Here is a 13511-nt window from a genome sequence, read left to right as displayed (position 1 = left end):
TAAATGAAACTTAAACCGTACCTCTTGTAGCCAAATCAATTGAGCCTCTTCTTTGGAAGGCTCTACCAATCTTAGTCCCAAGCCTCACCAAAGCTCCTCAAGCAACACCAATCTTCCAATTGTGCACCAAGATCATCAAATACACTAACATAACCAATATCACATACATACATCAACCTAGGGCTCATAAAAATGACAAATCACAAGGGTTTGAGCACTTCTTACCTCAGCCCATATGAAGTAGGGATAGAACCCACTTAGAATCCATGTTGGAGTATCCCTAAACACCCAAAATCACAAGATTTCAACACTAACTTCCCAAAAACGTGTAACAGTGGGGAATTTCGAAAACTGGGCAGAGATGAATGGAATACTCACCACAAAACTTAGATAGAAATGTAGAGGATGAGAAGAGCGACGCGTGACCGCAAACGGCTCGTCAATCGGAGCTCCGTAGCTCAAGTTATGGTGGTTTGAAGATTAAACAGAGTTAGGTTTTCTCTCTTCTCTTCCCTCTTCTCAATTTCAGCGCCCCAACCCTCTTTTAGGGTAAAAATGAGCTGAAATGCTCATAACTAATGTTTATATATGTTGGGTCTTGGACCCACTTAGGCCCAGTTCACTTATTTTTGTCCGTTGGCCCAATTTTGGACCAAAACCTTTAAGATTAGCGCTCTAAATCGCACTTCAAATATTTCTACCTCCCCTAATTATAATTCATCATTTCTTAATCTTATTTACTCATAATCAATTTTCTTAGCTGCAGTACCAGACAGATCTCAGTCGGTATTTCTGGTCAAAATTCCACTGCGCGCTTTTACGCAGAAAACTACGTCTTCCGACTCGGAAAAATTCACTGAATCCAAATATCATATTTAAATCATCAAATTCCAATTGCCAAATCTTCCAACCATATTTGCTCCTACTTAACTCATTATTTAATTAATTTCGGTTAGATCGGGTATTACAACAGGTACTTAATTTTCTTGGAGCTGTTGTGGAGTTTAATAAAGCAAGTTGATCTAAAGCTGCTAATTGTTGAAATTTTCATGATTTCATGTAAGCTAATCTTAGGTCATTTTGATTGATGTAATATAATAATATTCTAAAGTTTTATAAAGCATGTATTCTTTAATGAGTTATAGCATTCTTTTTATTTTCTTTTATTTTTTTATCCAATTAATTCTTGCATTCTTATAATACTCGATTTGCAAGAAGGAAGTTATACATCACAGGTGACTTATGCAATGGAGAAGTTGGAAGCTCTTATAAGCTTTGTGAACTAGGTAATATACCACTTTTTTTGGTAGCCAATTAGCCATTACTTTCAATTTGATAAAAATTTCTCTTTTTACTATGCTGTTTATTAAAACATTCTTTCTGCGGGATTAATTTTTTGCGCATGATTGTATTTACATGCGCAGGATTAATTTTTTGCGCATCATTTGATTTTGTCCTTACTTAGCTTGATTATTAGGCGAAGGCATTGAAGATGCCCCCATTCCTTGGTTGCTATATTTTTTCTATACTTGTATTATTTTCTTTATACCCCATTTTTTTGTTGCTATATTTTCTCTTACATGTAATGTTCATTTGTCTTTTTATTTTATATTTTTTTCACTATATAGACAAAATGGTATTTATGACCACTCAAAATATTATACATGATTTTGAACTGACATATTTGTGCTTAATGTGCTTTGACATTATAAGATTTTATGTTTTCTATTTATACAATTAGTATTGTGATTGTTTCAAACTCTGTCATCATGGGCTACTTCAAGTGTTGAAGAGGTTGCTTCAACCGGACCTGAAATTCAGTTTTTTCAGCTCTATGTATGGGATGCTGAAGAATTGGTTGAAGTAGAATGAAGCAGAATTGGTTTGTGCACAACTTGGGATATTTTTAGGTAATTTAAGTTCAATTAAATCTTATAAAGCCATTTTCATTCACATTTTTTTATCATACATATTTTTTTATTTCAGATATAAGATAAGAGCTTGGACCACGTTTTGTCTCACTACAATATGAGTTTTATATTAATGTGCTTGTCTTTATTTTAAATTGGCCCTTGTTCTCAAATTTTACATTGTTACTTATTGATTTGGTTGAAAAATATCTCAAGATTTCTACAGTAAACAAGCCAATTGAACTATATTATCTTATCATGTGGCCATAAGCTTGTTTTTTCAACTCAAGATATGAAATTCATTTCTTGTTTTTCGCCACAAATTCATTTCTTTGTTAAGTTTGGCATTTTGTTCAATATCTCTTAGAGAATAAGGAAGTTGCTTTATTCAGTCTTTTTTATTTTGGGTGAATTATATTTGGTCTTTACTACAACTTAATGTTTGTTCACTAAATTTTTTTTATTCTCATTGTTTAAAAATTTACTTTTAGCCTTGTGATTTTGGATTGATTTAAGTATTTAACTAACCAGTTTGCTTATATTTAGTGAAGTTCAGGTAGAGGGATTAGAGACACTAGATTATCTTGACAACTTGCAGAAAAAGAAACGCTTTATTGAACAAGGAAATGCTTTAACATTTGAATCAGAAGTGAGACTGCTTTATGACATTCATTTAGCCAATTCGGGTGTACGGTTATTTCTCATGCATTCATGAGTTTCAAAATAATACATCTCTTTTCCTTTATATGATAGGTTGACAAGATGTATCTCAACAGTCCTACAAAGATTGTTATTATTGATCGCAAGAAGAAGTGAACAGATGTGTTACGTAAAGATGGGCTTCCTGATGCGGGTGGTTATTATCATTTCATATATTTTTAAGTTTGCGATATTTTTTATCTTCTCAAAGTCTATAAACATCATGATATGAGAATGTTTGAAAGGCAAAGGATGAGAAAAATTGAGTGGAAGATAGCCAGGGTTATCAATTGTTTAAGAATGGGGTTTACGATTCACAATGAAGTATGAAAGACCTTTTTATGTGTTGAAATGTAGAGAAAGAGGTTGGAAGGGGGAGCCAGGCTCCAGGTCCCAAATTGTCTCTTCTATTCCTTCTTATTATTAATTTTTCTACACCTTTTTCATGGGCTGGGCATTTGCATAGCCCAGTATATATATTTGCTTTTATATCTTCTGAAATGTTGGGGTGGCAAAAATTTATTGATGAAAAGAAAATTTTTATTTTATGACAACTCATTTACATGTCAAAAAAATCTTTAATTGATATGAATTTGTTATGGTAATAGTTAGGACCATATGTTTGGAACATACAAGGAAGTTTATGATCAAGTTCTGCATATTGGTTCTGCTTTAGGAGCATGTGGTGCTGAACCTGTAAGTTTGTTTAATCATTTCTCTTGAATGAAATCATATCAATATTTATTGTGGTAATTTTGTTTCTGTCATAAATAGGGCTTCTAAATTGGAGTTTATGGATATGATTGTCCTCAATGGATTGCGAAAATGGAGGTTTTGGACTACTTCTGCACTTTGCTATTAGAGATCATGAAAAAATAGATTTTGCCTTTGTCCAAGACAAGAAGGTTAGAAAAATAAGAATCATTTGAGTTATATATTAAGATAGATCACATACATATATCCAAGAATTTAGAGATGAGTTCTAATTAGTGCACATGCGTTGTTGAAGCTTTTGAATCATAAATGTAAATTAAGTAGATTGTTCAAAGTTAAATAATCTTTAGCTTGGTTGATGTAGTTTGTTCAATCAATAATAATGATTTATAGCTTTTAGATCGGTTTAGTTTCAATTTTAAATAGTTTGTAACCATTCGGTTTGCTGTAATTTTTTTTATTTAAAAATTTAGTTTTTGTGGAAGTTTTAAACTGTCACAAAAATTTCTCAAAAAATTCAACTCAAAATTCCTACAAAAGAGACAAAAAAACCGTCACCAAATTAGATCATGGAGATTTCGTAAAACTGCTACAAATAAAATCATAACACCTCAAATTTTGAAAGTTTGGAAAACTCCCACAAATTTTTTTGTGGGGTTTCAAACCACCACAAATAAAAAAAAGTTATAAATCAGAATAAAAAAAACCGCCACAAATCAACTTGAATTTTATAGTGTTTGAAAAACTAACTTGAATCACATATGTCAAATTTAGGATTAAATTGAGTAAATTATAATCTGGACCAAATCTAAATATTAGCTCAATATTATTTGATAATTTTAATTAATCAAGAAACATAATAGTGCTAAACAAAATTAATTAGATATTTATTTCAATTTTTATCTATATCTCCATTAGAGTTAATTTTTAAGTGAATAACAAATAATTAGAAAATTTTAGTTTTAAAAGTATTTCATCTATTGAAAAGTGTTTCACTTGATCACGTTCATATGTAATTATTGTATATTTTTTCTACAAAAAATTAATTTTATATTAAATTAATTAGCACAAATGTAGAATCACCTATAATTTTTTATTTATTATTTAACTTATAATTAATCTGATATTGATACCGTATTATTTTCAAAAAATAAAATAAAAATTATATTGTCATACTCCCTTTCAAAATTGTGATGTATATTTTAAAATTTTCATGTCGAATCTTTCGTATTTCATTGTTAATCAATTTTTTATTATCAACAAATATGTTTTACATACATTACTAAAAATATTTAATATTTAGGAATAAGTATTGTTTTGGTCCTAAAATTTAGGGTCAAAATCAAATTTGTTTTCAACGTTATTTTTTATTTAAAATCATCTTAAATATTTTATTTAGTATTAAAATTATTATTTTTAATAAAATTTTTAATTTTATTACTAAATTATCCCAACCCTAATAAAAAATTATAAAATTAAAAAAAGAAGAAGAAATAATGTGGGAGGAGGAGGGGAGGAGAAAGGAAAAGGAGAAAGAATGCGAGGGGGAGAAATTAAAGGAAAAGGGGAGGGGAGGAAAAGATGAGGGGAAAGAAGAAGCGGGGAAAGGGGGGACGGCGTCGGCGAAGCTTAGATCCAGCGTCGCCATCGGAAACCAGAACCAGAGGAGAGAGAGCTCGCGAGGGAGAGAGGAGACACGAGCCAGGGAGTCGCGCTCTGCCACTGCGGTCGCTACTACCGACCTCGCCGCCACTTTGCGTCCTCACCGCTGCACCTTGCCGATTCAGCTTTTGCTTCTGCTTCGGATTCTACTTCTGCATCTGCATCTACATCTACTTCTTCTTCTACTTCTACGTCTGTGTCTGTTTTTGTTTCTGCTTTGCTTCTGCTTCTACTTCTTCTTCTGCCTCTTATTTTGATTTTGATTAGTTATTTTTCTAATTTTATTGTTGTTGTGTGTTGATTTTGTTGTTGAATTTAATGTTGTTAGTTTCTGAATTTGAATAATGTATTATTGTTGGTATTTTTAAATCTGATTATTAGTATTTGGTCGGAGTAAAGGAGGTGGTGGTGGTGGTAAAAGATATTTTTGTTCGTAAAAAGTCAAAAGGATGATTTTGATACCAAATAAAACGTTGGAGACGATTTTAAATCCAAAATAACATTGGGAACGAATTTGATTTTGACCCTAAACTTTAAAAACCTAAACAATACTTACTCCTAATATTTATTAATACATTGATCACGAATAAAAATATAAAATATTATAATATTTTTTCATAATTTAATGATGATGAAAAAACTCAATCAAGATGCAACATTGTATATAAAAATCTTAAATTTTCTCAACGATTAACTAACTTTCAATTATATGTTTAAGTAAGTTATAGATAGAAAAAAAAAAGTGATCAATATAATTATTATGATTATAAGAGTTTGTCCACGTCACTCAGAAATACTTATAATATATCTGAGAAAATAAAGTTTTATGAAAATTAAGGGTCGGGTTAGAAAATAATAAATAGAGAATAAATTTATTCAAATTAAATAAATAAATCAATAAAAATATGCAATTGTCTTAATTTTACATATATTCACGTTACATAAAATCTTTTTAAGGTGATACTAACATATAATCAATCTTAATTTCTAGGCAATAATTTGATATTTTCATTTTTAATTTTATTATATAGACTTTTTAAGTGATAATCAATAAGCATCTATTCTGTTTATCAAAAACAAAGACTTGAGTATTAATTTTGAACTTATGAAAAATTCGAAAAAAGAAACCAATGTATAAATTAAAATAAAAAAAAAGAACAAATAAAGTATTAAAGGAAAGAAATAGAAATAGAAAATAAACACAATATAATTATTAGAAGAAGAAAAAGTAACAATTTAATGTATTTTTTGTATATAAACAAGAGAAATAAAAATAGTATATATAACATAGACAACAAATAATAATAATAATAATAATAATAATAATAATAATAATAATAATAATATTATTATTATTATTATTATTATTATTATTATTATTATTATTATTATTATTATTATTATTATTTCATCATAATGAACATTTAAATTAACAGACACCAAAAAATAAAAATTGATATGATAATAACGATATAATAATAATTTTTATCATAATCTTAATAGTTTAATATAATTAATTTTAATAAAAAATATATTAAATGCAACTACGTCTAATCATATAACCAAATAGTAAAGTTATACAATTATATATACAAAATGCCATATTATATAAAAGTAATAATTTATCAAATCAAAGCATATACATAGCTTCTTCGGAAAAAAGTGTGATTAATCTCCTGATTCTCTTTTTGTTCATGAAGCAAGAAACTTTAGGGAGTAGGAATAGATGAAATAGTGAACTACGAATAAACCTTTGCCACCTCACATAGATTACTTCCTTAATTTCACAGCAACCTTAGCTTCAAAAAGATCTCCTCAAAAGGGCTTCGGATGGAGAAGAGAAGAAGCATTTATAGAAGCAAGCAATAACAATAACGAACTAGCAGCACACCAGCTTGCAGGAATTGTACGGTGAAGAATATGGGGTGGCCGTGGCTCTTTCATCTTTTCCTTCTTTCTTTGATTTGTCTTTCTGGTAAGAAAAACTTGGAGCCTTGTTAGCTTCTCTCATCTCTTAATAAAGTGCACCAACTTCAATTACATGTCAATATTGCTTCATTCATATAATGCCATATGCTGATTCATTTTTGTTTTCATCATTTCTTGATTTTAATTTTAATTTTAAAGTTGTGAAAATAAATATAATAAAAAAATACGATCTCAATTCACTTTTTTTAAAGTTCACGATTTCAATTTGTTTAAATTATCTTATATATAGTTTTTATATTTTCAAGTGAGTAATGCTAAGAAATTAACATTATATATATATGCCCGATTTGTTTCAATAAATTTTTCCTTTTTTTCAATTCTGGTTTTCAGTTTCTAGTGAAGAATCCATTGAGCTACTAAACCTATGTGAAACAAGAGAAGATGTTTTACAAGCATCATCTCAAGATTCAGACCTATCCTTAGCTATTTCCATAAGTTATGGAGACATCAATGGCGTCTCAAGCAACATCTTAATGGCAGAAACTTGGCTCAAAACCAACGTTCTTGCACACTACCCTGCCGTGAGGATCACCACCATAGTCATAAACTTGGATCTTTGTAACCACGGTGTCAAAAACAACAACTACAATCATGAGAGAAAGTTGAATTTGGTTCTTCCTTCTTTGAAGAACATTTATCACTCTCTAAAGAGATGGGGTTTGGAAAATGACATCAAAGTTTCAATTTCTTTCTCTTTGGATTGTTTCCCAATCCACTCTCTTCGCCATTTGAAAATGGCGAAATATAATCTCAAGCCACTGTTAGAGTTCCTTCAAAGTGTGAATTCCACCTACTCTTTAATTCCTCATTCCGGATTCTCTCATTTCTCGCAGCAGAGTTTGAGTTTGGTGTCTTCTCATTTAGATTTCATGAAAAACCTAGGGTTTTTTAATCTTAAAAAGGTTAATGTTTTAGGCATTGCTTCAAAAATTAGAAAGCTTTCAGAAATTTCTGAACCACCAATAATGGAAGCAGACTATCCCTTTCTTGGTGGCTACGCAATAAAAAACCCTAATTTTCCTCCAACTGGTGCTCCATCAAAATCACCTTTGCCTTCGCCTTCACCTTCGCCTTCGCCGAATTCTTTCAATACTCTTCCTCCCTGTAAGCCAATAGGGCATCATGGGTCGCCGGAGGCGGAACTAGAGCAGGCGCAGAAGTCGTGGTGCGTGGCGAAGCCGAGTGTTCCGGCGCAGAAGCTGCAGCAGGCATTGGAGTATGCTTGTGGAGAGGGTGGTGGTGATTGTGAGGAGATTCTTCCAACAGGGAAGTGTTACAACCCTGATAGTGTGGTTGCTCATGCTTCTTATGCTTTCAACAGTTACTGGCAAAAGAATAAGAGGAATGGGGGAACATGCTACTTTGGTGGAACTGCTATGTTGGTTAATTCTGACCCAAGTAAGTCCATCTTTTCATTTTTGAGTAATGTTAGAGAATTATTTTTTTTATAGAATTATTTTATCTACTATAAATTTTATATCTTATATTATAAATTTTTATTATTAAATCTTAAATTTTAAAATTATTAGTTAACATTCACTCATTAAAAATTAGTTATATATATATTTTTTAATTTCTCACTATGTTTTTCTTTGGGAAAAAAATTGAAAAATTACTTTGGGATTTTTATTATTTTTATTTTCATTTATTATTTATCATAAATAATAAAAAAGTTTAATTGTTTTTATAAGATGTTTAATTATTGTAATAACAAATTACTTTGTTAGAAAATATAAAATAACATATATAAATATGCATGATGACAGATGACTATTTTTTATGGTTACAGAACATTTTTATATTATGTCGGTTAAATTAATTGACAAATACATTCGACAATCCATTACTGGTTGTGTTGTGAGATTTATATCAAATGATGAGTCTTACATATTATTTAATGATAAATTAGTTTGTTAAATTAATATTAAAACAAAATAAGTTCACAAAATATTTTTTATTTTAATTAAAATATTATCTATATTATTCATACTTTAATTTTGTGTTAGATAATGTCACATGTTTTATTACTTTTAAATTTGTCAGTAGAAATCATAAATTGTGTTTGGTTATCACTTTGATTCAATGCCAGTGGTTCATGAAATCAGGATTTTTCCATTGTATAGTGCTTTCCATATATGTTAAGAATTTTCTCTGTATTCTTTTAGCAAATTGACATTAGTCATTTCTAATTATTAAGTTTAAAATGAGTCATATTTTGGGGCTTGCTATTTTTAACATAGAATGATGTTGGTTGCAGGTTTCCTTCACTGCCGGTTTATTCTCAGCTAAATACAGTGCAGCAAATGAAAGAAGTATGGCTTTTAATTAATTTCTTTGTTAATATTATGAAGTTTTGTGTTGCAAACTGGTAGCTCAATAATATTATAGAAACATGGATCAACTTAGTGTGAAATGTGATAATAAGGGATTGATTTTATAATAAGCTTGTCATCCATGGAATTTTTTTTTTTTTTTTTTGAGTTGTAATAAGTTGATTTCACATGTTACCAGATCATGTAAAAGTATTAAATAAGAGGATGATTCCCAAAAATATTTGAATAAATAAAGGTGTTATCACTTTTAGAATATCTATATTAAAGTATTAATATTTATCATCTTAACTAGTCTCATATTTATTATTGTTAGACATATTTGATTTATAAAAAAATTGAATTAATAATACACAATATATATAACACATCAAATAATATTAAAGTATTGTTAATGAAAATTATTTTTGGACCAAAATATTAATACTCAGATATCATTTTTTAAACAAAATTCTTTTTAGAATAATGCTACACATTCAAATCTTTTTATGAATCAAGTAGTTCAACTAAGTTAAACAATAAGATTTGAAATAACATTAGTCATACTTAGGTAGTATTAATATTTAATAAGCATAACTGGCTAAGGGCAGCTCAAAAAAAAAGCATAACTTCATTTTTGTACTGATATTTGTCTTTCAACTTTCTAATGTCGAAGGATTTGGGACTGAGACTTTTGGCCAATTTATATTGGATAAGAAAACAAAACAGTAGATCATGGGTTTGTTGGTTATATACTTCTCTTGTATATGGGTCCGTCTTCATCGCAATTTCAAGTACAAGTTTGTTTCGTGGTGGTTACCAAACGCAAGAAGAGACCTTAAAATTATTGAACCAGATTGGAAGCCACTCATATCAGAGCCAAGTTTCGATCCTGGGACCTGTGGGTTATGGGCCCACCACGCTTCTGCTGCGCCACTCTGATTTGTTGTTACAAATTTGAATACAGATTATTTTTATTAATTAAATATTATTTTTTTTTTGGTAAATAAATTCAATATTATTATTCTTCCTTCAATTCAACCAAGCCCATAAAATTAGTCCAGAACTCAACATCAAATTTGGACCAAACTGAAAAAGTAATATGGGCCCTTACACAGGCCTATGTATGTTCTCTTTTCAGTTTTCACTAAAAAAACAAATATATATTATTGAGGAGAACATGCTCCCCTTTAAGAAAGGTTGTGGGGTGGGAGGGTCTTGGAAGAGACAAAACGGACAGAAAATAAAAAGCATGAAAAAGAGGTACGAGTTAATGGCTTACTGGACAGCTGAGGCCCAGCACAGTTGGCATACTTGTCCGTCTCATACAATATTGTACTCGGATTCAAATTTCAGTTGAGGCTGGTTGTTGGTTTAAGAATTCATGATATCTATGGTAGTGTGTGAGTATGTTGTGTGTGTGTGAAACATAGGTGTAATGTCTAAGATTGAGGACTGTTCAATTCACTTGACAAAAAAAAAAGGCTTATTGGTAAATCATCATCATAATAAAACCTAAAAAGAGTGTGTTATGATCAAAAGTTTGATGCTTACTTGAATGGATAGCATTTCGTCTTCCAGCATGTGATTTGATTCTATTTTCTTTTTTTTTATAGATATATTAATTGCATTGGTAGCTATATATAGCTAGTTAATATATTAATTGCATTGGTAAATTCTCTTTTAGCTTTCTCATTTGATCCAGCAGTTTCAATCTATTCTATCTATTCTATTATATAAAAATCGGATGTCTGCATTTAATGATGAAGCTGACGTGGCATGCTTCAGAGAGTGTTATCCGATTTAATTATTTTAACTCATTCAATACAATTTATTGCACTGAATTAATTATATCAACTAATTGATTTGATTAGATATTTAAATATTTTTTTCTAAATATAATTTGTTATAATTTATATTACTTAATTAATTATACTACATTAATTATAATTCGTTATATTAGTGAATTAGTCTTTTCATTTATAAAGTCTAAAATAAAATAAAAAAAATTGTTATTTATTCTAATTAAATTTATTTATATACTATATATGAATTAACGTCTATTCTATTCTATTATATAAAAATCGGATTTTTAAACTTAATGATGGAGCTGACGTGGCATGCTTATGAGAGTGTTTCTCAATTTATTTCTTTTAACTCATTAAATACAATTTATTATGAGATTAATTATATCAACTAATTGATTTGATTAGATATTTAAATATTACATAATAATTATAATTTATATCAATTTGTTTTAATAGTATTTCCTAATTTATTTCTTTTAATATTCTGGTAGTATTTTTTAATTTATTAAATCAAATTAGGTATAAATTATGTATATTAATTAATTGATTTGATTAAATTATTAATAATTAAAATAATAAATATATAAATAAAATAAGTAATTGAGATATTTTTAACTAATAATTAAATCAAATTAAATTATATGTATTAAGTCAAATTCAAATCATGTGAATTAAATACTAAACTAAAATATGATAATTTCTTACTTATTCAAATTAAATGCAATAAATACAAATTAATTTTGTTAGATAATGATGATTTTCTGGTCTTCTATATATAGACGGCCAAATAAAATGATAAGAATCATTATTTGTATGCTCTTGCTATTTTAACTCTTCTTTTTTTTCTTTATATACAATTTCTCTTATAGATAAATGAAAATGTATGGATGAATAGTGTTTCGTTGATTGTTTGTTTATAACTTAAAAATATCTCAATTTAGGCATTACTGTTGTTGATGGAATTGGACGGTAATGTGCTCGGCATACTTGCAGCTTAAGAAATCAGATCATGTGTTCGAGGTGCACCGATGCAAACTTTTGGAGCTGCCGACTGCCCTGAATTCATCGTATAGCTGGAGCCTATATATGAAGCACGGACACTTCGCTGAGTTATCATGTCCGCGTGTCGGGCACATTTCGGACACGACACTCACCGACACTCGTCTGACACGCGTGTCTGTTGTGTCCAACTGTGTTTTAATAAAAAATAAAAAATTCTTCTCCAAACACGCTTGGACACACCTAAATACCATCACGTGTCCGCGTGTCCAGTCTTATTCTTAACATATATTCTTAAAATAAATTTAGATATATTATTTATTAAAATAAAAAATATTTTAAATACTTGATATAATTAAAATAACACATTAAAAATAATTAAAAATTTTAATTTATATTTTAATATCAATAAAATATCAAAATATCATTACAATTCATCTAAAAAATACTTTATATTTTATATATATGCGTGTCCCCGTGTCATGTAAGATTTTAAAATTTGCGTGTCGGCGTGTCCCGTGTCGTGTCGTGTCCCGTGTCCGTGTCAGTGTCTGTGCATCATAGGCTGGAGCAAATTATGATATAGTGAAAAACGTTTATGGATGCATGCTATTCTTCTTTATATATGTATCCCTCTATTTTTACAATTCACATCTTTATATATTAGATTCTTTATATAATCGTGGCAGAAGATCGTTAGATCGTGACAATAGAAGCCATCAGGGGAGGTATCGATATCAATCTCCTTCGCCCCGATAGGAGTATCCTCGACGTAAAGAGGAACATTGTGGCCTTGAAAAAAAGGATAAAGTCAATTCTCGTTCCCCCAAGTCTAGAAGGAGGCGAACTTCGCAAAGGAGTCCAAGTCTTAAAAGTCATAGGGATACTGGGGAGCACATTATTACGGGATAAACCCTATTCGCTTCACATATCCTTCTAGTCTAGTTACCAAAATGCTTTGATAAATCGATATACTTGAAGTACAAAAAAAAGTTGGATCCTCAAGAGCATATAGATACGTTTGAAGCAAGGATAAATTTGGAAGGGGTTGGAGATGCTATTAGATGTAAGGCTTTTCTTGTTATACTATCTTGACCAGCCATGGCATGGTTCAACACTCTTTCTTCTGGCTCTATATCATCGTTTGGGATGTAAAGACAAAGTTTCTAGCACACTTTATGACTAGGAGAACTCAAGCTAAACTCCCAATCTCGTTACTTGGTGTAGAACAGAGAATGGACGAAAGCGTCCGACATTACTTGGATCAATTTAATAAGACTCTACTAGAAGTCAACACATGAACTCCAGAGATTGTATGTTTGTGCCTTATTGTTGGCTTACTAGAAGTGAATTTTAGGAGACACTTGACTTCCCGAAACGAGAAATTTATAGAAAAAATTCATTAGATTGCCTTGGAATAT

The 13511-nt window shown here is 29.7% G+C and overlaps 1 protein-coding gene across 2 annotated transcripts; it reads left to right on the top strand.

Annotated features, from left to right (window-relative positions):
* The first annotated feature begins 6771 nt into the window (after positions 1-6771).
* LOC112800311 (glucan endo-1,3-beta-glucosidase 13) lies at positions 6772-10324 on the top strand. Of its 2 annotated transcripts, XM_025842538.3 has the most exons (4): positions 6821-6960; positions 7305-8372; positions 9232-9286; positions 9960-10324. In XM_025842538.3, the coding sequence occupies exons 1-3, from the start codon at positions 6906-6908 to the stop codon at positions 9261-9263; spliced, it is 1155 nt and encodes a 384-aa protein (XP_025698323.1). In that variant the 5' UTR covers positions 6821-6905; the 3' UTR covers positions 9264-9286; positions 9960-10324. The 2 variants fall into 2 exon arrangements, with proteins under 2 accessions (XP_025698315.1, XP_025698323.1); XM_025842530.3 differs by lacking the exon at positions 9960-10324 and having other exon boundaries at positions 6772-6960; positions 9232-9566.
* Positions 10325-13511: the final 3187 nt, after the last annotated feature.

This window comes from Arachis hypogaea, chromosome 1 (genome assembly GCF_003086295.3).
Source record: "Arachis hypogaea cultivar Tifrunner chromosome 1, arahy.Tifrunner.gnm2.J5K5, whole genome shotgun sequence".
Lineage (NCBI taxonomy): Eukaryota > Viridiplantae > Streptophyta > Magnoliopsida > Fabales > Fabaceae > Arachis > Arachis hypogaea.
Note: the sequence above shows the minus strand (reverse complement) of the source record. Positions and strands in the feature narration are given on the sequence as shown.

Coding starts and splice junctions, on each gene's coding strand:
- LOC112800311 (XM_025842538.3), top strand. CDS start 6,906: ATGGGGTGGCCGTGGCTCTTTCATCTTTTCCTTCTTTCTTTGATTTGT. Junction 6,961..7,304: donor TTCTTTGATTTGTCTTTCTG/GTAAGAAAAACT, acceptor TCTGGTTTTCAG/TTTCTAGTGAAGAATCCATT. Junction 8,373..9,231: donor GTTGGTTAATTCTGACCCAA/GTAAGTCCATCT, acceptor TGTTGGTTGCAG/GTTTCCTTCACTGCCGGTTT.